The following is a 26,674-nucleotide window of genomic DNA, read 5'->3' as shown; positions in this document are numbered from 1 at the left end:
TCCCCCTCTGGCTCCGCCCCCCAGTCATTCTCCTTGCCGCTCTGAACAAGAAGCATCTCCACGGGGATGGTGAGGAGTTTGTGGTGTTAGTTGTAGTTTTTTATTTCTTCTATCAAGAGTTTGTTATTTTAAAATAGTACTGGTATGTACTATTTACTCTGAAACAGAAAGAGATGAAGAGTTCTGTTTTAAAGAGGAGTATGATTTTAGCAGCAGTAACTAAAATCAATTGCTGTTCCCACGCAGGACTGTTGAGCCTAGAGAACTTCAGTTGGGGGGAACAGTTTGCAGACTTTTCTGCTCAAGGTATGACTAGCCATTTTTCTGACAAGACTGTGTAATGCTGGAAGGCTGTCATTTTCCCTCATGGAGATCGGTAAGCCATTTTCTTAGACTCAGATAGAATAAAGGGCTTATTATGGGCTATTAACTGGTGGACACTCTTAAGGGCTAAATCGATTGTTTATTTAAGTTTTTATTTAAAGTTTGAAGTGGATTTCACACTTTTATTATTTGGGGAACGTTTTTTTATCGCCAGGCACTAGTTAAGACACCTTCCCAGTCAGGAAGGGCCTTTCACTGTATTAGGCAGAGCCTCATTTTCGCGCCATTATTGCGCAGTTTCTTTTAAGTACAGTGCATGCAGATGCATGTGAGAGGGTCTGGTGTCCACTGAAAACATTCCTAGAAGGCTTGAAATACCCCCCTGGGATAGTTGAAGTCACAACAAAGGCTGTGGCTGGGACTGTAGTGGGGTTAAAATTGCAAACGGCTCCGGTTTCCACATTTTAAGGGTTAACAGCTTGAAAATTGGGGTGCAATACTTTGAATGCATTAAGACACTGTTGTGGAAATTTGGTAAAGATTGGATAATTCCTTCATAGTTTTTCACATATTCAGTAATAAAGTGTGCCCTGTTTAACATTTAAAGAGACAGTAACGGTTTTGTTTTAAAACGGTTTTTGTACTTTATTAACCAGTTTAAGCCTGTTTAACATGTCTGTACCTTCAAATAGATCATATTCTGTATGTATGGAAGCCAATGTGGTTCCCCCTTCAAATATATGTGATAATTGTGCCATAGCGTCCAAACACAGTAAGGACAGTATTGTCACAAATAGTAAGGTTGCCCAGGATGATTCCTCAGATGAAGGAAGTAGAGATAGTTCTACATCTTCTCCTTCTGTGTCTATACCAGTTATGCCCGCGCAGGCGACCCCTAGTACTTCTAGCGCGCCAATGCTTGTTACTATGCAACAATTGTCGGCAGTAATGGATAACTCCATAGCTAATATTTTATCCAAAATGCCAGCATTTCAGAGAAAGCGCGATTGCTCTGTTTTAAACACTGTAGAGCAGGAGGGCGCTGATGATAATTTTTCTGTCATACCCTCACACCAGTCTGAAGTGGCAGTGAGGGAGGGTTTGTCAGATGGAGAAATTTCTGATTCAGGAAGAATTTCTCAGCAGGCAGAACCTGATGTTGTGACATTTAAATTTAAATCAAAGCATCTCCGCGCATTACTTAAGGAGGTGCTATCTACTCTGGATGATTGTGACAATCTGGTCATCCCAGAAAACTTGTGCAAGATGGACAAGCTCCTAGAGGTCCCGGTGCACCCTGATGCCTTTCCGATACCTAAACGGGTGGCGGACATAGTGAATAAGGAGTGGGAGAAGCCAGGCATACCTTTTGTCCCTCCTCCTATATTTAAGAAATTGTTCCCTATGGTCGACCCCAGGAAGGACATATGGCAAACAGTCCCTAAGGTCGAGGGGGCGGTTTCTACACTAGCCAAACGCACGACCATTCCCATTGAGGACAATTGTGCTTTCAAAGATCCTATGGATAAAAAATTGGAGGGTTTGCTTAAAAAGATTTTTGTACAGCAAGGTTACCTCCTTCAACCTATTTCGTGCATTATTCCTGTCACTACAGCGGCGTGGTTCTGGTTCGAGGAACTGGAAAAGTCGCTCAGTAGGGAGACTCCGTATGAGGAAGTCATGGACAGAATTCACGCACTTAAGTTAGCTAATTCCTTTATTTTAGACGCCGCTTTGCAGTTAGCGAGATTAGCGGCGAAAAATTCAGGGTTTGCAATTGTGGCGCGCAGAGCGCTCTGGCTAAAGTCTTGGTCGGCGGATGTATCTTCCAAGACAAAATTGCTTAATATCCCTTTCAAAGGTAAGACCCTTTTTGGGCCAGAATTGAAAGAATTTATTTCAGACATCACTGGGGGAAAGGGCCATGCCCTCCCACAGGATAGGCCTTTCAAGGCTAAGAATAAGTCCAATTTTCGTTCCTTTCGCAATTTCAGGAACGGACCGGCTTCTAACTCGGCAGCCTCTAGACAAAAGGGTAACGCTTCCCAGACTAAACCAGCTTGGAAACCAATGCAAGGCTGGAATAAGGGTAAACAGGCCAAGAAGCCTGCTGCTGCTGCTACCAAGACAGCATGAAGGGGTAGCCCCCGATCTGGAACCGGATCTAGTAGGGGGCAGACTCTCTCTCTTTGCTCAGGCTTGGGCAAGAGATGTTCAGGATCCCTGGACACTAGAAATAGTCTCTCAGGGTTATCTTCTAGAATTCAAGGAACTACCCCCAAGGGGAAGGTTCCACATTTGTCACTTATCTTCAAACCAAATAAGTAGACAGACATTCTTACATTGTGTAGAAGACCTGTTAAAGATGGGAGTGATACACCCAGTTCCAACTGTGGAACAAGGTCAGGGGTTTTTACTCAAATCTGTTTGTAGTTCCCAAAAAAGAGGGAATTTTCAGACCAATTCTGGATTTAAAAATTCTAAACAAATTTCTCAGAGTTCCATCGTTCAAAATGGAAACCATTCGAACAATTTTACCTACAATCCAGGAGGGTCAATATATGAAATTTTCACAAAGGTGCTCGGGTCCCTTCTAGCGGTTCTAAGACCAAGGGGCATTGCAGTGGCACCTTATCTGGACGACATTCTAATTCAAGCGTCGTCTCTTTCCACGGCAAAGGCTAATACAGACATTGTTCTAGCCTTTCTCAGATCTCACGGGTGGAAGGTGAACGTAGAAAAGAGTTCCCTGTCTCCGTCGACAAGAGTTCCCTTTTTGGGAACAATAATAGATTCTTTTGAAATGAAGATCTTCCTGACAGAAGTCAGAAAGTCAAAGCTTCTAAACGCTTGTCAAGTTCTTCTCTCTATTCTGCAGCCTTCCATAGCTCAGTGCATGGAAGTAGTAGGGTTGATGATTGCAGCAATGGACATAGTTCCTTTTGCTCAAATTCATCTAAGACCATTAGAACTGTGCATGCTCCAGTAGACAGGATCACCTGTCTCAGGAAATGAGTTTCTGCAGACCAAAGTGGGTCATTGTCACGACCAACGCCAGTCTATCAGGCTGGGGCGCGGTCTGGGATTCCCTGAAAACTCAGGGTTTATGGTCTCGGGAAGAGTCTCTTCTCCCGATCAACATCCTGGAACTGAGAGCGATATTCAATACTCTCCGGGCTTGGCCTCATCTAGCGAAGGCCGGATACATAAGATTCCAGTCAGACAACATGACGACTGTAGCTTACATCAACCATCAGGAAGGAACAAGGAGTTCCTTGGCGATGAGAGAGGTATCCAAAATCATCAAATGGGCGGAGGATCACTCCTGCCACCTATCTGCAATCCACATCCCAGGAATAGACAACTGGGAGGCGGATTATCTGAGTCGTCAGATTTTCTATCCGGGGGAGTGGGAACTCCACCCGGAGGTGTTTGCCCAGTTGACTCAATTATGGGGCATTCCAGACATGGATCTGATGGCGTCTCGTCAGAACTTCAAGGTTCCTTGCTACGGGTCCAGATCCAGGGATCCCAAGGCCGCTCTAGTGGATGCATTAGTGGCGCCTTGGTCGTTCAACCTAGCTTATGCGTTTCCACCGTTCCCTCTCCTTCCCAGGCTTGTAGCCAGGATCAAACAGGAGAAGGCCTTGGTGATTCTGATAGCTCCTGCGTGGCCGCGCAGGACTTGGTATGCAGACCTGGTGAATATGTCATCGGCTCCACCATGGAAGCTACCTTTGAGACAGGATCTTCTAGTACAAGGTCCATTCGAACATCCAAATCTAATTTCTCTGTAGCTGACTGCTTGGAAATTGAACGTTGGATTTTATCCAAGCGTGGGTTTTCAGATTCAGTGATAGATACTCTGGTCCAAGCCAGAAAACCTGTGACTAGAAAGATTTACCATAAAATATGGAAAAGATATATCTGTTGGTGTGAATCCAAGGGATTCTCCTGGAGTAAGATTAAAATTCCTAAGATCCTCTCCTTTCTCCAAAGAAGGTTTGGATAAGGGATTGTCAGCGAGTTCTCTAAAAGGACAGATTTCTGCTTTATCTGTCTTGTTATACAAACGACTGGCAGCTGTGCCAGAGGTACATGCTTTTGTACAGGCTTTGGTCAGAATCAAACCTGTTTACAGACCCTTGACTCCTTCTTGGAGTCTAAATTTAGTTCTTTCAGTTCTTCAGGGGGTTCCGTTTGAACCCTTACATTCCATAGATATCAAGTTGCTATCTTGGAAAGTTCCGTTTTTGGTTGCTATTTCTTCTGCTAGAAGAGTTTCTGAATTATCTGCTTTGCAGTGTGATCCACCCTATCTGGTGTTCCATTCAGATAAGGTTATTTTGCGTACCAAGCCTGGTTTTTTTCCAAAGGTTGTTTCCAACAAGAATTTTAACCAGGAAATAGTTGTTCCTTCTCTGTGCCCGAATCCAGTTTCAAAGATGGAACGTTTGTTACACAATTTAGATGTAGTCCGTGCTTTAAAGTTCTATTTAGAAGAAACAAAGAATTTTAGACAAACCTCATCCTTGTTTGTCGTTTACTCTGGTAAGAGGAGAGGACAAAGAGCTACTGCTACCTCTCCTTTCTGGCTGAAAAGCATTATCCGATTGGCTTATGAGACTGCCGGACGGCAGCCTCCTGATCGAATCACAGCTCACTCCACTAGGGCTGTGGCTTCCACATGGGCCTTCAAGAACGAGGCTTCTGTTAATCAGATATGTAAGGCAGCGACTTGGTCTTCTCTGCACACTTTTGCCAAATTTTACAAATTTGTTATTTTTGCTTCTTCGGAGGCTGTTTTTGGGAGAAAGGTTTTGCAAGCCGTGGTGCCTTCTGTTTAGGTAACCTGATTTGCTCCCTCCCTTCATCCGTGTCCTAAAGCTTTGGTATTGGTTCCCACAAGTAATGGATGACGCCGTGGACCGGACACATCAATGTTGGAGAAAACAGAATTTATGCTTACCTGATAAATTACTTTCTCCAACGGTGTGTCCGGTCCACGGCCCGCCCTGGTTTTTTAATCAGGTTTGAAAAAATGTTTCTTTTTCTTTATACACTACAGTCACCACGGCACCCTATAGTTTCTCCTTTTTTCTCCTAACCGTCGGTCGAATGACTGGGGGCGGAGCCAGAGGGGGAGCTATATGGACAGCTCTTGCTGTGTGCTCTCCTTGCCTTTCCCTGTAGGGGAGGAGAATATCCCACAAGTAATGGATGACGCCGTGGACCGGACACACCGTTGGAGAAAGTAATTTATCAGGTAAGCATAAATTCTGTTTTTTTTTTAACTGCTTGAAGGAGTTTCCTACTAAAAGCCACTTTAGAAAAAGCAAAAACATCAAAAAGGAAGAATCTGCAACCATAACTGTGCTTAAACATGCAGCCATCAGCTTGTAAAGCAGATAAGCTTCCTGCTAGGCCTTCAAAATTTGATCAACAGAAGCCTCATTCTAAAAAGCTCTGGAAAAAGCAACTGATCTAGTAGAATAAGCACTAAAATGTTTAGGAGGAGGCTAAACCACTTAAAAAAAAAAAATGCTTAATATTAGTAGGGAAGTGTTCAAACATAAGCATCCCTAGACAGTATTAAAAATCTTACCCCCTCCAACAGATGAGGCCAATGCAAACAGAGGAGCACAATGAATCCACTAAATAACGTGCCGGGAATCGAGCGATGTGCATTAATCTGACACAGCTCGGTAGAGCAGAAGTTAAAGATTGACACGCAAATACAAGCAAATCTGACAAAGGCACGCTAAAAAACTAAAAAGTAAAATAATAATAAATAATTTAGGTTCCTGCATCACAAATTCCATTTTGAACATTTCCTGTCTATGATGTAGATTACTTTACCTACTAATATCCTGTGCCCACATAAAGTACACACTTGCCTTATAAGCACCCACACTACCGGACTAACCATCTGCAAGAAAAAAAAATGCTTTCAGTAAACAGTGCTGTACGCTTGACAGCCGAGGATCTGAGCATGAGGTGTATAACGATGATCAGGAAGAGGCTAGGGACCATTCCCTGCGACACCTGTTGGTGGTGGGTGTAATTTTGCAACTACCTAATACTCCATAAACTTCCCTCTGTCTAAACATTAGCACTTTGAGGATAAAATGGGCCTCAAATTGGTCTGAGAAACCCTCTCACAGAAGAACACCTGAAGCACCTCCATTCTTCACCTCCCTCCTGAGGAGGCAAAGATAAAACTAGATTACCAGCGAGGGGGACGGGTTTTTAAGGAATATATTGGCATTTGAAAATCTTTACCTCCTCCTAGTGGCCTGAAGTGGAATTTCCAGTAGTAATGGTTTTTGGACTCTCACCACCTTTATGAAAGAAAAAGCCATACCATCAGTTTGAAGAACAGGCTAAAATAATATTTGTAAACTGAAACAGGTCCAGGGTAAGGCTTCTTTTAAATACTGTGTAAGTTGTTTATAGGAGGACAAAAGTATGCCAATGCTGAAAAAATAGTCAGATTAAATATATATAAGAACAACAATGCAGTATTGGGACCTAGCTGATGATGAGCCAATGGCAAGAGGCATATGTGTAACCACCAATTACCAGCTAGATCCTAGTAGTACATTGCTGCTCCTGTTTTCTTCAGGTTGTTTTGAAACTGTGGATATTTATATGGTCTTGTGAAGGAGAATCTGAAGAAATGTTTAGAGAGTAGTTGGTTTCTTTTCTCCTACATTGGTGTATCCGGTCCACGGCTTCATCCTTACTTGTGGGATATTCTCAATCCCTACAGGAAGTGGCAAAGAGAGCACACAGCAGAGCTGTCCATATAGCTCCCCTCAGGCTCCGCCCCCCTGTCATTCTCTTTGCCGCTCTAACTAGTAGCATCTCCACGGGAGTGTTCAAGAGTATGTGGTGTTTAGTTGTAGTTTTTTATTCTTCTATCAAGAGTTTGTTATTTTAAAATAGTGCCGGCTTGTACTATTTACTCTGCAGCAGAAAGTGATGAAGATTTCTGCCGAGAGGAATATGATTTTAGCACCAGTAACTAAAATCCATTGCTGTTCCCACGCAGGACTGTTGAAACCAGAGAACTTCAGTTGGGGGGAACAGTTTGCAGGCTTATCTGCTTCAGGTATGACGAGTCATTTTTCTAACAAGACCTAGTAATGCTAGAAGACTGTCAGCAATCCCCTCTGGGATAGGTAAGCCATTTTTCTTAGACTCTGTATAAAATTATGGCTTATATTAAGGGCTCTATGCTGGTTGACACTATTGTGGGCTAAATCGTTTGCTTTTTAGCATGTTTTTCACTATAATTAAGGTGTTTTTTCAGACTTTAAAACACTTTTGGGGTTTAATTTGCACCTGGCTTTTATTTGGACACCTATTCTAGTCAGAAATGCCCCTCCACTCTGGAATGAAGAGGGAGGAGGCCTCATTTTCAGGCCTCAATTGCACAGTTGTTTTGCTTAGGCAGTTCATGCAGCTTCACGTGGGGAGTCCAGAGGCATCAGGAAAGACTCCAGAGAGGCTTATTTCCTACTAAAATAATCCCTAAGGAAGGTAAAGGCCACAGTGGAAAGCTGTGGCATAGTACTGTAGTGTTTTTAACAGGTTAATTGCTGTTATTAGCTCCGGTTTGGGCATTAAGGGGTTAACTGGTCTGAAAATGTGTGTGCAATCATTTCAAAGCATTAAGACACTGTGGTGAAAATTTCATTAAAATCGGATGTTTATTTGATGTTTTTTTGATGTTTTAGTAATAAAGTGTGCACTTTTATTATTTAAAGACAGATCTGTTTAAGTCTGTCAAACAGGTCTGACCCTTCAGATAACCTATGTTCTGTATGTTCAAAGGCCAAGGTGGTTCCCCCATTAAATTTATGTGTGAAGTGTGCCATAGCGTCCAAACAGCTTAAGGACCGTACAATCACACTTAAAGATATAGCCCAAGATGATTCTTTAGCTGAAGGTAGTGAGGATAGCTCACTATCCTCTCCTTCTGTGTCAACACCATCTATGCCCGCGCAAGCGATGCCCAGTACATCTAGCGCGCCAATTGCTATTACTATGCAACAGTTAGCAGCAGTAATGGATAATTCTCTCGCAGCATTTTTATCCAAACTGCCAGCTTTTCCTAGGAAGCGTGATTGCTCAGTTTTAAATACAGAAAATGAGCAAGCAGACGCAGAGGATAATTTATCTGTAGTGCCCTCACATCAATCTGACTTGGCGGTGAGGGCCTGTCTGAGGGAGAAATTTCTGACACAGGAAAGGTTTCTCAGCAGGCAGAGCCTGATACCATAGCATTTAAATTTTAAGCTTGAACACCTCCGCGCTCTACTTAAGGAGGTCCTAGCTACTCTTGACGATTGTGACCCTTTGGTGGTCCCAGAAAAATTGTGTAAAATGGATAAATTCTTAGAGGTCCCAGTACACACTGATGCGTTTCCGATACCTAAGAGGGTGGCGGATATAGTGAATAAGGAGTGGGAGAAGCCAGGTGTACCTTTTGTTCCCCCTCCTATATTTAAGAAAATGTTCCCCATTGTTGACCCCAGAAGGGACGCGTGGCAGACGGTCCCTAAGGTAGAGGGGGCCGTTTCAACGCTAGCTAAGCGCACAACTATACCAATAGAAGACAGTTGCGCTTTCAAAGATCCTATGGATAAAAAATTAGGTTTACTTAAGAAAATTTTTGTTCAGCAAGGTTTTCTTCTTCAACCAATTTCTTGCATTATTCCTGTAACCACTGCATCTGCTTTTTGGTTTGAGGAATTAGAAAACTCGCTCCAGAAGGAGACTTCTTATGATGAAGTCATGGATAGAATTCACGCCCTGAAGTTGGCTAATTCTTTCATTACAGATGCCGCTTTTCAGTTAGCTAAATTATCAGCAAAAAATTCTGGTTTCGCAATAGTGGCGTGTAGGGCGCTTTGGATAAAATCGTGGTCGGCGGATGTGTCGTCCAAAACAAAATTACTTAATATTCCTTTCAAGGGTAAGACCCTATTCGGGCCAAAGTTGAAAGAAATTATTTCAGATATCACTGGGGGAAAGGGCCATGCCCTTCCACAGGATAGACCTTTCAATGCTAAAAATAAGTCTAATTTTCGTTCCTTTCGCAATTTCAGGAACGGACCGGCTTCTGCCTCTACAGCCACTAGGCAAGAGGGTGACCAGCATGGAAACCATTGCAAGGCTGGAACAAGGGTAAACAGGCCAAAAAGCCTGCTGCTGCTACCAAGACAGCATGAAGGGGTAGCCCCCGATCCGGGACCGGATCTAGTAGGGGCAGACTTTCTCTCTTTGCTCAGGCCTGGGCAAGAGATGTTCCGGACCCCTGGGCACTAGAAATTGTCTCTCAGGGGTATCTTCTAGAATTCAAGGACCTTCCTCCAAGGAGAAGGTTCCACATGTCTCGCTTATCTTTAGACCAGATAAAGAGACAGGCATTCTTACATTGCGTAGAAGACCTTTTAAAAATGGGAGTGATAAACCCAGTTCCAACAGCAGAACAAGGACTGGGATTTTACTCAAACCTGTTTGTAGTTCCCAAAAAGGAAGGAACTTTCACGCCAATTCTGGATTTAAAGATCCTAAACAAATTCCTCAGAGTTCCATCATTCAAAATGGAAACCATTCGGACAATTTTACCAATGATCCAGGAGGGTCAATATATGACTACTGTGGACTTAAAGGATGCGTACCTGCATATTCCTATCCACATAGATCACCATCAGTTTCTGAGGTTCGCCTTTCTGGACAAGCATTACCAGTTCGTGGCTCTTCCCTTCGGATTGGCCACTGCTCCCAGAATTTTCACAAAGGTGCTAGGGTCCCTTCTAGCGGTGCTAAGGCCAAGGGGCATTGCAGTAGCACCTTACCTAGAAGACATTTTAATACAGGCGTCGTCCTTTCACAAAGCAAGGGCTCATACGGACATTGTTCTAGCCTTTCTAAGGTCTCACGGGTGGAAGGTGAACATAGAAAAAAGTTCTCTGTCCCCGTTCACAAGGGTTCCCTTCCTGGGAACAATAATAGAAATGAAAATCTTTCTGACAGAGGTCAGGAAATTAAAACTTTTGAACACTTGTCGAGTTCTTCATTCCATTCCTCAACCCTCCTTAGCTCAGTGCATGGAGGTAATAGGTCTAATGGTTGCGGCAATGGACGTGGTTCCTTTTGCTCAAATTCATTTAAGACCATTGCAACTGTGCATGCTCAAACAATGGAATGGGGATTATGCAGATTTGTCTCCCCAGATTCAGATAGACCAGCAAACCAGAGACTCACTCCTCTGGTGGTTGTCTCAGGATCACCTGTCTCAGGGAATGAGTGGATCATTGTCACGACCGACGCCAGCCTCTTAGGCTGGGGCGCGGTCTGGAAATCCCTGAAGGCTCAGGGTCTATGGTCTCGGGAAGAATCTCTTCTCCCGATAAATATTTTGGAATTGAGAGCGATATTCAATGCGCTCCAGGCATGGCCTTAACTAGTGGAGGCCAAATTCATCAGATTTCAGTCGGACAACATGTCGACTGTAGCATACATCAATCATAATGGGGGGAACAAAGAGTTCCCTGGCGATGAGGGAGGTATCCAAGATCATCAAATGGGCAGAGGATCACTCCTGCCATCTATCAGCAATTCACATCCCAGGAGTGGACAACTGGGAAGCAGATTATCTGAGTCGTCAGACTTTCCATCCGGGGGAGTGGGAACTCCACCCGGAGGTTTTTGCTCTGTCTGTTTTGTTACACAAGCGTCTGGCAGCCATGCCAGATATTCAGGCGTTTGTACAGGCTTTAGTCAGAATCAAGCCTGTCTACAGACCTGTGGCTCCTCCATGGAGTCTAAATTTAGTTTTTTCAGTTCTTCAAGGGGTTCCGTTTGAACCTCTACATTTCATAGATATTAAGTTACTATCTTGGAAAGTTTTGTTTTTAATAGCTATTTCTTCTGCTAGAAGAGTTTCTGAATTGTCTGCTTTGCAGTGTAATTCACCCTATCTGGTGTTTCATACAGATAAGGTCGTTTTACATACCAAACCTGGTTTTCTTCCAAAAGTGGTTTCCAATAAGAATATCAACCAGGAAATAGTTGTTCCTTCTCTGTGTCCTAATCCAGTTTCTAACAAGAAACGTCTGTTACACAATCTTGATGTGGCTGAAAAGCATCATCCGGTTGGCTTATGAGACTGCTGGAAGGCAGCCTCCTGAACGAATTACAGCTCACTCTACTAGAGCTGTGGCTTCCACATGGGCTTTCAAGAATGAGGCTTCTGTTGAACAGATTTGTAAGGCAGCGACTTGGTCTTCACTGCATACGTTTGCCAAATTTTACAAATTCGATACTTTTGCTTCTTCGGAGGCTATTTTTGGGAGAAAGGTTTTGCAAGCAGTGGTGCCTTCCGTTTAGGTTACCTGACTTGTTCCCTCCCTTCATCCGTGTCCTAAAACTTTGGTATTGGTTCCCACAAGTAAGGATGAAGCCGTGGACCGGATACACCAATGTAGGAGAAAACAGAATTTATGTTTACCTGATAAATTTCTTTCTCCTACGGTGTATCCGGTCCACGGCCCGCCCTGGCATTTTGGTCAGGTTTAAATTTATTTTTTTTGTAAACTACAGTCACCACTGCACCCTATGGTTCTCCTTTTTCTCCTAACCGTCGGTCGAATGACTGGGGGGGGGGGGGGGCGGAGCCTGAGGGGAGCTATATGGACAGCTCTGCTGTGTGCTCTCTTTGCCACTTCCTGTAGGGATTGAGAATATCCCACAAGTAAGGATGAAGCCGTGGACCGGATACACCGTAGGAGAAAGAAATTTATCAGCTAAACATAAATTCTGTTTTTTTCTTTTAATATTAAAAATCAAATAAATGGTTTCCTATAGTTTTAATAATTGATAGCTGGTTGAAAACCAGATATAATTTTGCTTGTTTCAAAGTTGAATGCAATTGAGTACTTTAATTCACATATGCATATCAAAAGGACAATATTAAAACTTTTCACATTTTTTTTTTCTGGAAGTCTACATCAAATTACCTTGCCAGAAGATATGGTGTGCGTGCCGCCATGCCTGGTTTTATTGCCAAGAGACTGTGTCCAAACCTAACAATTGTTTCATCAAACTTTGACAAATATCGAGCTGTCAGTAAGGAGGTATGTGTCATTTTTTTTAATTATTTATTTAGAAACCCATGTGGTAGCATTGAATCCCCTAAGTTCATTCACTGTCCATTGCATTCACCAGAAGCCTAGTTGACGCTGGTATTCTAAGAAAACAAAAGTTCTATACAGGAAGTTTATAATTCTACTCATTATGTATATATATATATATATATATATATATATATTTTATATATATTTTTTTTTATTTAAATATAAATCTTTAATTAGATTTTAGACATTTTAGACATTTAATGTTGGTGTTGCTTTAGGTTTGTATTGTAGTATTGAATGTGTTGGTGACATTGAATATGTTAATGTATATTACGTCATAAATCTAATCTGATTGCTTGATATGGATTTATATGGTGATGTCAGTGATGTATAAGATATTTTTTTTGCAATGTCTCCATGTACTTATTTTTAATAGTGTCTTTACTAAAGTCTATTTTTTAAACAGACATGTAAACTGAAAATGTTATTTCATGATTCAGATAGAGCATACAATTTTAAATAACGTTTCAGTTTACTTCTGTTATCTAATTTACTTGCTTCTCTTTGTATCCTTTATTTAAAATCATACCTAGGTAGGCTCAGAAGTAGCAGTGCACTTCTGGGACCTAGCTGCTAATTGGTGGCTACATGTATATGACTGTTGTCATAGGCCCTCCTGATGTGTTCAGCTAGCAACATTAATGGAAAAAAGGTGCATTCATTTGGCACACTAAGGCCTAAATAGCATAGGAGTGTATTGCATGCAATCTATAACTGGTTAGAAGAAGGGAAGTCTAATGTTATAAAACTTAACTTTTAATATAACTAGAAAATAAAAAAGACATTTTAAAATGTTAACATCTAGACATGCCTGCATCCTATTTACAGAAAAGGTAACTATTCAAACAGTAAGCAGGACATTATCTCAGAACCAAGCAATCTTAGATTAGCATTGGTGAAATTTGCGTCAGGCGTTCACGCTGATGCCCTATTGTACTTACACATAGCTTTATCAGGGCTCAAAAATTCCACTCGCCATTGGCGATTAAGCAGGGGCAAGTAAAAAAGTGAGTGAATGTACATTCACTCACTATCAAAGCCTTGGAGCGTGTCAGTGTGTAGAAGTGGTGAAACTGTCTTGCAGTACCGCCTTGAAGGTGGAGAGCTGCAGCGTCTTACTGAAGTCATAAAGAAGTGGGGGCGACATGCTGGTAAGGCAGCAGTCAAAAACAATGGCTCTTCGCAATCAAATTACATTGAAGTTTGCAATCGATTTTGGAATCACCAATCATATGCTTATGGTTCCCCTCCAATTTTTAATACGTTTCCTTAGCAAAACTGCAATCCGTACTAACTGACTGAGTGATTTGCTGAAGGATGAGGGAGGGGCTGTCACTCTGATGGAGAAGCTGGACAGATACTTTCTGTTCAATACCAGCTGTACATTTCTCCTCTGTGTGCTGCTAACTTCAGGATAGGAATCATCAAGCCTCAGAACACACAAGCTGGGAGGGAGGGACTAGATTCTGAGACAGGCAGTAGCATTATGAAAGCAAATTTAACAGTTTCCTCCCTATACAAATCCATGTGACAATTAGGAATATGGTCACTAGCCTGCATGTGACATCACTTGTCAGTTATATTGCAGCGCAATAATCAGGAGCTGTGTAACCTATGGAACCTACCTTTAATGGAAAAATATCTTTTCCCCTCTCTATTTCTCACTCCTCTCCTCTTTCTCACTATATAATGTTATAGTGATTTGTGACTGTGGGGGAGATTGTGTGTGTGAATAAGTATGTGAGTTATTGTGTGTAAGTGTGACAGAGTGTGTATAAGAGAGTATGTGAGTGTGACTGTGTGAGTATGAAAGTGTGTGGGAGAGTCTGTGAGTGTGTGTGTACATTAGTGTAGGTGTGTGTGTATGACAGTGAGTGTGTATGTATGTATGTATGTGTAAGAGTGTGTTTTAGAGAGGGAGTGTGTGCGTTTCTAAGACCGTTGCCAGATTATGGTAGATTAATTCCTCAGGATGCAACCCTTGTTTACACTCATACAATTTGTGAATCTCATTTCTTTCATGTAATTAGCAAGAGTCCATGAGCTAGTGACGTATGGGATATACATTCCTACCAGGAGGGGCAAAGTTTCCCAAACCTCAAAATGCCTATAAATACACCCCTCACCACACCCACAATTCAGTTTTACAAACTTTGCCTCCTATGGAGGTGGTGAAGTAAGTTTGTGCTAGATTCTACGTTGATATGCGCTCCGCAGCAAGTTGGAGCCCGGTTTTCCTCTCAGCGTGCAGTGAATGTCAGAGGGATGTGAGGAGAGTATTGCCTATTTGAATGCAGTGATCTCCTTCTACGGGGTCTATTTCATAGGTTCTCTGTTATCGGTCGTAGAGATTCATCTCTTACCTCCCTTTTCAGATCGACGATATACTCTTATTTATATACCATTACCTCTGCTGATTTTCGTTTCAGTACTGGTTTGGCTTTCTACAAACATGTAGATGAGTGTCCTGGGGTAAGTAAATCTTATTTTCTGTGACACTCTAAGCTATGGTTGGGCACTTTATTTATAAAGTTCTAAATATATGTATTCAAACATTTATTTGCCTTGACTCAGAATGTTCAACATTCCTTATTTTCAGACAGTCAGTTTCATATTTGGGATTATGCGTTTGAATCAATCATTTTTTCTTACCTTAAAAATGTGACTTTTTTTTCCCTGTGGGCTGTTAGGCTCGCGGGGGCTGAAAATGCTTCATTTTATTGCGTCATTCTTGGTGTGGACTTTTTTGGCGCAAAAAATCTTTTCTGTTTCCGGCGTCATACGTGTCGCCGGAAGTTGCGTCATTTTTTGACGTCCTTTTGCGCCAAAAATGTCGGCGTTCCGGATGTGGCGTCATTTTTGGCGCCAAAAATCATTTAGGCGCCAAACAATGTGGGCGTATTATTTGGCGCCAAAAAATATGGGCGTCGCTTTTGTCTCCACATTATTTCAGTCTCATTTTTTCTTTGCTTCTGGTTACTAGAAGCTTGTTTATTGGCATTTTTTCCCATTCCTGAAACTGTCATTTAAGGAATTTGATCAATTTTGCTTTATATGTTGTTTTTTCTCTTACATATAGCAAGATGTCTCACGTTGCATCTGAGTCAGAAGATACTTCAGGAAAATCGCTGTCTAGTGCTGGAACTACCAAAGCTAAGTGTATCTGCTGTAAACTTTTGGTAGCTATTCCTCCGGCTGTTGTTTGTATTAATTGTCATGACAAACTTGTTAAAGCAGATAATATTTCCTTTAGTAATGTACCATTGCCTGTTGCAGTTCCCTCAACATCTAAGGTGCAGAATGTTCCTGATAACATAAGAGATTTTGTTTCTGAATCCATCAAGAAGGCTATGTCTGTTATTTCTCCTTCTAGTAAACATAAAAAATCTTTTAAAACTTCTCTCTCTACAGATGAATTTTTAAATGAACATCATCATTCTGATTCTGATGACTCTTCTGGTTCAGAGGATTCTGTCTCAGAGATTGATGCTGATAAATCTTCATATTTATTTAAAATGGAATTTATTCGTTCTTTACTTAAAGAAGTACTAATTGCTTTAGAAATAGAGGATTCTGGTCCTCTTGATACTAATTCTAAACGTTTAGATAAGGTGTTTAAATCTCCTGTGGTTATTCCAGAAGTTTTTCCTGTTCCTAATGCTATTTCTGAAGTAATTTCCAGAGAATGGGATAAATTGGGTAATTCATTTACTCCTTCTAAACGTTTTAAGCAATTATATCCTGTGCCGTCTGACAGATTAGAATTTTGGGACAAAATCCCTAAAGTTGATGGGGCTATTTCTACCCTTGCTAAACGTACTACTATTCCTACGTCAGATGGTACTTCGTTTAAAGATCCTTTAGATAGGAAAATTTAATCCTTTCTAAGAAAAGCTTATCTGTGTTCAGGTAATCTTCTTAGACCTGCTATATCTTTGGCTGATGTTGCTGCAGCTTCAACTTTTTGGTTGGAGACTTTAGCGCAACAAGTAACAGATCATGATTCTCATAATATTATTATTCTTCTTCAGCATGCTAATAATTTTATCTGTGATGCCATTTTTGATATTATCAGAGTTGATGTCAGGTTTATGTCTCTAGCTATTTTAGCTAGAAGAGCTTTATGGCTTAAAACTTGGAATGCTGATATGGCTTCTAAATCAACTCTACTTTCCATTTCTTTCCAGGGTAACAAATTATTTGGTTCTCAGTTGGATTCCATTATCTCAACTGTTACTGGTGGGAAAGGAACTTTTTTAACACAGGATAAAAAATCTAAGGGTAAAAACAGGGCTAATAATCGTTTTCGTTCCTTTCGTTTCAACAAAGAACAAAAGCCTGATCCTTCATCCTCAGGAGCAGTTTCAGTTTGGAAACCATCTCCAGTCTGGAATAAATCCAAGCCTTCTAGAAAGGCAAAGCCTGCTTCTAAGTCCACATGAAGGTGCGGCCCTCATTCCAGCTCAGCTGGTAGGGGGCAGGTTACGTTTTTTCAAAGAAATTTGGATCAATTCTGTTCACAATCTTTGGATTCAGAACATTGCTTCAGAAGGGTACAGAATTGGTTTCAAGATGAGACCTCCTGCAAAGAGATTTTTTCTTTCCCGTGTCCCAGTAAATCCAGTGAAAGCTCAAGCATTTCTGAATTGTGTTTCAGATCTAGAGTTGGCTGGAGTAATTATGCCAGTTCCAGTTCTGGAACAGGGGATGGGGTTTTATTCAAATCTCTTCATTGTACCAAAGAAGGAGAATTCCTTCAGACCAGTTCTGGATCTAAAAATATTGAATCGTTATGTAAGGATACCAACGTTCAAAATGGTAACTGTAAGGACTATCTTGCCTTTTGTTCAGCAAGGGCATTATATGTCCACAATAGATTTACAGGATGCTTATCTGCATATTCCGATTCATCCAGATCATTATCAGTTCCTGAGATTCTCTTTTCTGGACAAGCATTACCAGTTTGTGGCTCTGCCGTTTGGCCTAGCTACAGCTCCAAGAATTTTTACAAAGGTTCTCGGTGCCCTTCTGTCTGTAATCAGAGAACAGGGTATTGTGGTATTTCCTTATTTGGACGATATCTTGGTACTTGCTCAGTCTTTACATTTAGCAGAATCTCATACGAATCGACTTGTGTTGTTTCTTCAAGATCATGGTTGGAGGATCAATTTACCAAAAAGTTCATTGATTCCTCAGACAAGGGTAACTTTTCTGGGTTTCCAGATAGATTCAGTGTCCATGACTCTGTCTTTAACAGACAAGAAACGTCTAAAATTGATTTCAGCTTGTCGAAACCTTCAGTCACAATCATTCCCTTCGGTAGCCTTATGCATGGAAATTCTAGGTCTTATGACTGCTGCATCGGACGCGATCCCCTTTGCTCGTTTTCACATGTGACCTCTTCAGCTCTGTATGCTGAATCAATGGTGCAGGGATTACACAAAGATATCTCAATTAATATCTTTAAAACCGATTGTACGACACTCTCTAACGTGGTGGACAGATCACCATCGTTTAATTCAGGGGGCTTCTTTTGTGCTTCCGACCTGGACTGTAATTTCAACAGATGCAAGTCTCACAGGTTGGGGAGCTGTGTGGGGATCTCTGACGGCACAAGGAGTTTGGGAATCTCAGGAGGTGAGATTACCGATCAATATTTTGGAACTCCGTGCAATTTTCAGAGCTCTTCAGTCTTGGCCTCTTCTGAAGAGAGAATCGTTCATTTGTTTTCAGACAGACAATGTCACAACTGTGGCATACATCAATCATCAAGGAGGGACTCACAGTCCTCTGGCTATGAAAGAAGTATCTCGAATTCTGGTTTGGGCGGAATCCAGCTCCTGTCTAATCTCTGCGGTTCATATCCCAGGTATAGACAATTGGGAAGCGGATTATCTCAGTCGCCAAACGTTGCATCCGGGCGAATGGTCTCTTCACCCAGAGGTATTTCTTCAGATTGTTCAAATATGGGAGCTTCCAGAAATAGATCTGATGGCGTCTCATCTAAACAAGAAACTTCCCAGGTATCTGTCCAGATCCCGGGATCCTCAGGCGGAAGCAGTGGATGCATTATCACTTCCTTGGAAGTATCATCCTGCTTATATCTTTCCGCCTCTAGTTCTTCTTCCAAGAGTAATCTCCAAGATTCTGAAGGAATGCTCGTTTGTTCTGCTGGTAGCTCCGGCATGGCCTCACAGGTTTTGGTATGCGGATCTTGTCCGGATGGCCTCTTGCCATCCGTGGACTCTTCCGCTACGACCAGACCTTCTGTCGCAAGGTCCTTTTTTCCATCAGGATCTCAAATCCTTAAATTTAAAGGTATGGAGATTGAACGCTTGATTCTTAGTCAAAGAGGTTTCTCTGACTCTGTGATTAATACTATGTGACAGGCTCGTAAATCTGTATCCAGAGAGATATATTATAGAGTCTGGAAGACTTATATTTCTTGGTGTCTTTCTCATCATTTTTCTTGACATTCTTTTAGAATTCCAAGAATTTTACAGTTTCTTCAGGATGGTTTAAATAAAGGTTTGTCCGCAAGTTCCTTGAAAGGACAAATCTCTGCTCTTTCTGTTCTTTTTCACAGAAAGATTGCTAATCTTCCTGATATTCATTGTTTTGTACAAGCTTTGGTTCGTATAAAACCTGTCATTAAGTCAATTTCTCCTCCTTGGAGTTTGAATTTGGTTCTAGGGGCTCTTCAAGCTCCTCCGTTTGAACCTATGCATTCATTGGACATTAAATTACTTTCTTGGAAAGTTTTGTTCCTTTTGGCAATCTCTTCTGCCAGAAGAGTTTCTGAATTATCTGCTCTTTCTTGTGAGTCTCCTTTTCTGATTTTTCATCAGGATAAGGCAGTGTTGCGAACTTCTTTTGAATTTTTACCTAAAGTTGTGAATTCCAACAACATTAGTAGAGAAATTGTGGTTCCTTCATTATGTCCTAATCCTAAGAATTCTAAGGAGAAATCGTTGCATTCTTTGGATGTTGTTAGAGCTTTGAAATATTATGTTGAAGCTACTAAGTCTTTCCGAAAGACTTCTAGTTTATTTGTTATCTTTTCCGGTTCTAGAAAAGGCCAGAAAGCTTCTGCCATTTCTTTGGCATCTTGGTTGAAATCTTTAATTCATCTTGCCTATGTTGAGTCGGGTAAAACTCCGCCTCAAAGGATTACAGCTCATTCTACTAGGTCAGTTTCTACTTCCTGGGCGTTTAGGAATGAAGCTTCGATTGATCAGATTTGCAAAGCAGCAACTTGGTCCTCTTTGCATACTTTTACTAAATTCTACCATTTTGATGTATTTTCTTCTTCTGAAGCAGTTTTTGGTAGAAAAGTACTTCAGGCAGCGGTTTCAGTTTGAATCTTCTGCTTATGTTTTTCATTAAACTTTATTTTGGGTGTGGATTATTTTCAGCAGGAATTGGCTGTCTTTATTTTATCCCTCCCTCTCTAGTGACTGTTGCGTGGAAAGATCCACATCTTGGGTAATCATTATCCCATACGTCACTAGCTCATGGACTCTTGCTAATTACATGAAAGAAAACATAATTTATGTAAGAACTTACCTGATAAATTCATTTCTTTCATATTAGCAAGAGTCCATGAGGCCCACCCTTTTTTTGTGGTGGTTATGATTTTTGTATAAAGCACAATTATTCCAATTCCTTATTTTATATGCTTTCGCACTTTTTTATCACCCCACTTCTTGGCTATTCGTTAAACTGAATTGTGGGTGTGGTGAGGGGTGTATTTATAGGCATTTTGAGGTTTGGGAAACTTTGCCCCTCCTGGTAGGAATGTATATCCCATACGTCACTAGCTCATGGACTCTTGCTAATATGAAAGAAATGAATTTATCAGGTAAGTTCTTACATAAATTATGTTTTTCTTTAAAAAAAAATACTAATTTGTGTGAATCAATTTGGAAATCTTATACATGTTTGATAATAAACTGCTGTCAATTAATTTTAGCTTTATATATTTAGTGAATGCACCAAAAGAAATCATACATAAATATTTAACAACCCGGGTAACTTATAGATATTACAATTTGGGAGGTCAAACAACAGTGTGTGGATACATGTGTACTTGTATAATATATATGTGTGTGTGCATATATTGGAATGTAAGTGCATAAGAGGGGAGAGGATGTGGGGGTGGAAAGGGAGGGGGTGAGTGAGAGAAAAAGGTAGTGTGAGAGAGACGAGGGGTGGGAGAAAAAGGGAGGAGAGTATAGAAGAAAGGAGGAGAGTTTAAAAGAGAGGAGAATGTATAAAAGACAGATTAGAAAAATGTGTGAGAAAGATAGAAGAGTGAGTAAGAGAGAGAAGAGGAGTGAAAGACAAGGCAGGACGATTGTGTGAGAGATGGGGGAAGAAGTGTAAGAAGAGAGGAGGAGAGTGAAGGGAAAGTGTGAGGGGTAGAGAAAGATAGTTTGTGTGAGAGAGGGAGAAATAGATGATAGATAATTTAATTATTTCAATTTTGCCATTCCATACAATTCCAAGTTTACTGAATAAGAATACATTGCCTGTAAAAATGCTATCCCCAAGATTTTTTTAGGTTCCTACTCCCATGATTTTGCTGGTTCATTATACTGGCTGCGTGAAACAAGCCTAGTAAGATTTATTAATATTGTGGTCTCCTGTCCGCTAGATGATAGAGCTCCACAGGAGAAAGTGACTCAAAGTTTCAGCTACTACCTTGGAACTTTGAGTCACATACCCTTCTAAAGTTCTATCATTACAAGGCTACATTTGTGTGTGACCTACACCTATATACTTCTGTAGAGCTCTGGTATCCTTGGGGAGACCATACCCTTAATAGAGCCTAACTAGGATTGTTTAATCAGCAATGAACAAAAACAAATAATGTTGGATGCGCAAACCTCAATAATGTGATATTGTGATAATTATACGTGCAGACAAGTGCAACCTTAATTGAAAAAATGTAACCTAAATACATATACTACTAATATCAAATACACATCCACTATGAGTGGAAAAAATTATATAATACAGTGTGAGAAATAAACAAATTATTAAAAAGAAAAAAAACTAAGACAAAGAGATAAAAATGATCCAATCTGATAACATATACTTATGCAGTTTATAATGTGAAAAGTCCCAAATTGATCATGGGGAGTACTCGAGTTCTTCACAAAGTAGCGGCAGTTAACTCATTCCAACACTTGATGGTAAGTCAAGCAAGACAAGACAAATCTGGAAAATGGTAAAAGAAGAAAGCGCCACAATAGTGCAATATCAGTGTGATCGGATAAACACACACGTTGATATCATACGCACAGAGTATCAGGCACTTAAGCCTCCTGGAACTTTAAAAGACGTCCAGATACCTCTCACCAAAAATATGGTAAATTTGATAAAAGCAGCAAGTGTATCACAACTCTTTTCTCGGTCGTCAATAACCATTTCTTCAGGTGAATACATTTAAAAGACACAACTTATAAACCCTAAACTGGCGTCTAGTAAAACCAAGTGCGCATGCGCGAAGGATCCCCTACGTAACAATACTGTCAGCATTCCTGACAAAATGTTAACTGATTGGGCAGAGGTGAACCAATCCAAAGTGAGATAGAACATTACACACCCACTGCTAAGATCTGCCAATCTAAGTGTCAGAATGTGGCAATAAAAGTAACAAAAAGCCACAATGTTGTCAAATTAAAAAGAAATGCAAACATTATTATTTACAAATGTATATCGGGATCCTTTGCACGTTCCTCTTGAATGCACATTTGAAGAACTAACTGATCTGGCACATAAACCCCCTAGCTGATATACAATTAATAATATTGTGGAGATACAAAATGTAAAATATATATCTTAAGATATCAGACATTGATAATGACAAAACCAACAGTGTGAAATGGATTAGCAAAATCTGATAACAACATGATCACACTGATATTTCACTATTGTGGCGCCTTCTTCTTCTACCATTTTACAGATTTGCTTAATAAGCAGCCTACTTCATCTAGCTGTTGTCTCCCCCAGAACCCATAGCTAATGTTGCTGTTATGTACTTTTTTGTTAATTACTGTATGTACCATTATTTAATTTGTTATGGTATAAAATAAAAACAAGATTAAAATTACTGCATAAGAAAGTGTTTTGCAATGGCTACACATATGTAAAGATAGGGTTGGGTAGTGGGCGTGGCCTGGTCAGTTGGTGGGCGTGATCAGAAGTGGCTAGTAGCTTAAAGGGCCAGTATACACTCATTTTTTCTTTGCATAAATGTTTTGTAGATGATCTATGTATAAAGCTTATAAAGTTAGTTTTTTTATTTTTTTTTAAAAATGTATAATTTTGCTTATTTTTAAATAACATTGCTCTGATTTTCAGACTCCTAACCAAGCCCCAAAGTTTTATTTGAATACCGTCAGCTACCTTCTCCAGCTTGCTCCTGTTTGTGTAAAGGGTCTTTTCATATGCAAAAGAAGGGGGAGGGGGGGTGTCTTATTTCCCACTTGCAGTGGGCTTTCCAACTACCTTTTCTCTTGTAAGGTGTATCCAGTCCACGGATCGTCCATTACTTGTGGGATATTCTCATTCCCAACAGGAAGTTGCAAGAGGACACCCACAGCAGAGCTGTAATATAGCTCCTCCCCTAACTGTCATAGCCAGTCATTCTCTTGCAACTCTCAACAAGCTAGGATGTTGTAGGAGAGAGTGGTTAAATATAGTTAGTTTATTTTCTTCAATCAAAAGTTTGTTATTTTTAAATAGTACCGGAGTTGTGCTATTTTATCTCAGGCAGTAAATAGAAGAAGAATCTGCCTGAGGTTTCTATGATCTTAGCAGGTTGTAACTAAGATCCATTGCTATTCTCACATATGTCTGAGGGGATTACACAGATGAGGTAACTTCAGCGAGAGAATGGCGTGCAGTTTATTCTGCTATCAGGTATGTGCAGTTATAATTTTTTCTAGAGATGGAAAACACTAGAAAATGCTGCTGATACCGGATTAATGTAAGTTAAGCCTGAATACAGTGATTTAATAATGACTGGTATCATGCTTACTCCCAAGGGTAATACCCTTATGATATTGCAATATAAACATTTGCTGGCATGTTTAATCGTTTTTATATATGCATTGGTGATAAAACTTTATTGGGGCCTAGTTTTTTCCACATGGCTGGCTTAAATTTTGACTAGAAACAGTTTTACTGAGGCTTTCCACTGTTATAGTATAAAAGTTACAGATGGTGCAGTTAAAATTACAAACTGTGACATCCAGCTTCCCTCAGGAGTCCCCTGTATGCTATAGGACATCTCTAAAGGGCTCAAAGGCTTTCCAAAGTCGTTTATTGGGGAAGGTAGGACCACAGTTTGCTGTGGCAGTTGGTTGTGACTGTTAAAAAAAAAAAAAAAAAAAAAAGTCTATTTTGTTTTTTTGATCCGTTTTTTGAACTAAGGGGTTAATCATCCATTTGCAAGTGGATGCAATGCTCTGCTAGCCTATTACATACACTGTAAAAATTTTGTTTGATTTACGGCATTTTTTCACTGTTTTTCAAATTCTGACAATTTGTTTCTCTTAAAGGCACAGTACCGTTTTTTATATTTGCTTGTTAACTTGATTTAAAGTGTTTTCCAAGCTTGCTAGTCTCATTGCTAGTCTGTATAAACATGTCTGACATAGAAGAAACTCCTTGTTCATTATGTTTAAAAGCCATGGTGGAGCACCCTCTTAGAATGTGTACCAAATGTACTGATTTCATTTTATGCAATAAAGATCATATTCTGTTTTTAAAAAAATTATCACCAGAGGAATCTGACGAGGGGAAAGTTATGCCGACTAACTCTCCCCACGTGTCAGACCCTTTGACTCCCGCCCAAGGGACTCACGCTCAAATGGCGCCAAGTACATCTAGGGCGCCCATAGCGTTTACTTTACAAGACATGGCGGCAGTCATGGATAATACACTGTCAGCGTTATTAGCCAGACTAACTGAACTTAGAGGTTAGCGAGATAGCTCTGGGGTGAGACAAAATGCAGAGCATACTGACGCTTTAAGAACCATGTCTGATACTGCCTCACAATATGCAGAAGCTGAGGAAGGAGAGCTTCAGTCAGTGGGTGATGTTAATGACTCAGGAAAGATACCTGATTCTAATATTTCTACATTTAAATTTAAGCTTGAACACCTCCACGTGTTACTTAGGGAGGTTTTAGTTGCTCTGAATGACTGTGATACCATTGCAGTGCCAGAGAAATTTTGTAGACTGGATAAATGCTTTGCAGTGCCGGTGTGTACTGATGTTTTTCCAATACCTAAAAGGTTTGGAATGGGATAGACCAGGTGTGCCGTTCTCTTCCCCTCCTATTTTTAGAAAAATGTTTTCCAATAGACGCCACCACACGGGACTTATGGCAGACAGTCCCTAAGGTGGAGGGAGCAGTTTCTACTCTAGCAAAGCGTACTACTATCCCTGTCTAGGACAGTTGTGCTTTTTTAGAGCCAATGGATAAAAAATTAGAAGGTTACCTTAAGAAAATATTTATTCAACAAGGTTTTATCCTACAGCCCATTGCATGCATTGCCCCTGTCACTGCTGCTGCGGCGTACTGGTTTGAGTCTCTGGAAGAGGCTTTACAGGTAGAGACTCCATTGGATGACATACTTGGCAAACTTAGAGCACTTAAGCTAGCCAATTATTTTATTTCTGATGCCATTGTTCATTTGAATAAACTAACGGCTAAGAATTCTGGTTTTGCTATACAGGCGCGCAGAGCGCTATGGCTTAAATCATGGTCAGCTGACGTGACTTTAAAATCTAAGCTACTTAACATTCCCTTCAAGGGGCAGACCCTATTCGGGCCTGGTTTGAAGGAGATTATTGCTGATATCACGGGAGGAAAAGGTTGTGCCCTTCCTCAGGACAGGTCCAAATCTAGGGCCAAACAGTCTAATTTTCGTGCCTTTCGAAACTTCAAGGCAGGTGCGGCATCAACTTCCTCTAATAATAAACAAGAGGGAACTTTTGCTCAATCCAAGACGGTCTGGAGACCAAACCAGACCTGGAAAAAAGGTAAGCAGGTCAAAAAGCCTGCTGCTGCCTCTAAGACAGCATGAAGGAACGACCCCCTATCCGGTAACAGATCTAGTAGGGGGCAGACTTTCACTCTTCGCCAAGGCGTGGGCAAGAGATGTTCAGGATCCCTGGGCGTTGGAAATTATATCCCAGGGATATCTTCTGGACTTCAAAGCTTCCCCCCCAAAAGGGATATTTCACCTTTCACAATTATCTGCAAACCAGATAAAGAGTGAGGCATTCTTACACTGTGTACGAGACCTCCTAGTTATGGGAGTGATCCATCCAGTTCCAAAGGAGGAACAGGGACAGGGTTTTTACTCAAATCTGTTTGTGGTTCCCAAAAAAGAGGGAACCTTCAGACTGATTTTGGATCTAAAGATCTTAAACAAATTCCTCAAAGTTCCGTCGTTCAAGATGGAAACTATTCGTACCATCCTACCACTGATCCAGGAGGGTCAATATATGACTACAGTGGATCTAAAGGATGCTTATCTTCCCATTCCGATACACAAAGATCATCATCGGTTTCTCAGGTTTGCCTTTCAAGACAGGCATTACCAGTTGTAGCTCTTCCCTTTGGATTAGCTACAGCCCCAAGAATCTTTACAAAGGTTCTAGGGTCGCTTTTGGCGGTCCTAAGGCCGCGGGGCATAGCAGTAGCCCCTTATTTAGACGACATCCTGATACAGGCGTCAAACTTCCAAATTGCCAAGTCTCATACGGACGTAGTACTGGCATTTCTGAGGTCGCATGGGTGGAAAGTGAACGAGGAAAAGTGTTCTCTATCCCCACTCACAAGAGTTTCCTTTCTAGGGACTCTGATAGATTCTGTAGAAATGAAAATTTACCTTGACGGAGTCCAGGTTATCAAAGCTTCTAAATTCCTGTCGGGTTCTTCATTCGATTCCGCGCCCTTTGGTGGCTCAGTGTATGGAAGTAATCGGCTTAATGGTAGCGGCAATGGACATAGGGCCGTTTGCACGCTTACATCTCAGACCGCTGCAACTATGCAGGCTCAGTCAGTGGAGCGGGGATTACACAGATTTGGCCCCTCAACTGAATCTGGACCAAGAGA

The 26,674-nt window shown here is 40.9% G+C and overlaps 1 protein-coding gene across 4 annotated transcripts in view; it reads left to right on the top strand.

Moving 5' to 3' along the window:
- POLK (DNA polymerase kappa) overlaps positions 1–26,674 on the top strand; it is a 399,961-nt gene that overhangs the window by 184,605 nt on the left and 188,682 nt on the right. For all 4 annotated transcript variants that reach the window (XM_053701396.1, XM_053701394.1, XM_053701393.1 and 1 more), the window contains exon 5: positions 12,342–12,473. In XM_053701396.1, the coding sequence (XP_053557371.1) occupies positions 12,342–12,473 (132 nt within the window). The remainder of the gene's footprint in view (positions 1–12,341; positions 12,474–26,674) is intronic.

This window comes from Bombina bombina, chromosome 2 (genome assembly GCF_027579735.1).
Source record: "Bombina bombina isolate aBomBom1 chromosome 2, aBomBom1.pri, whole genome shotgun sequence".
Lineage (NCBI taxonomy): Eukaryota > Metazoa > Chordata > Amphibia > Anura > Bombinatoridae > Bombina > Bombina bombina.
The sequence above is the reverse complement of the archived record's forward strand: the minus strand, read 5'-3'. Positions and strand labels throughout refer to the sequence as shown.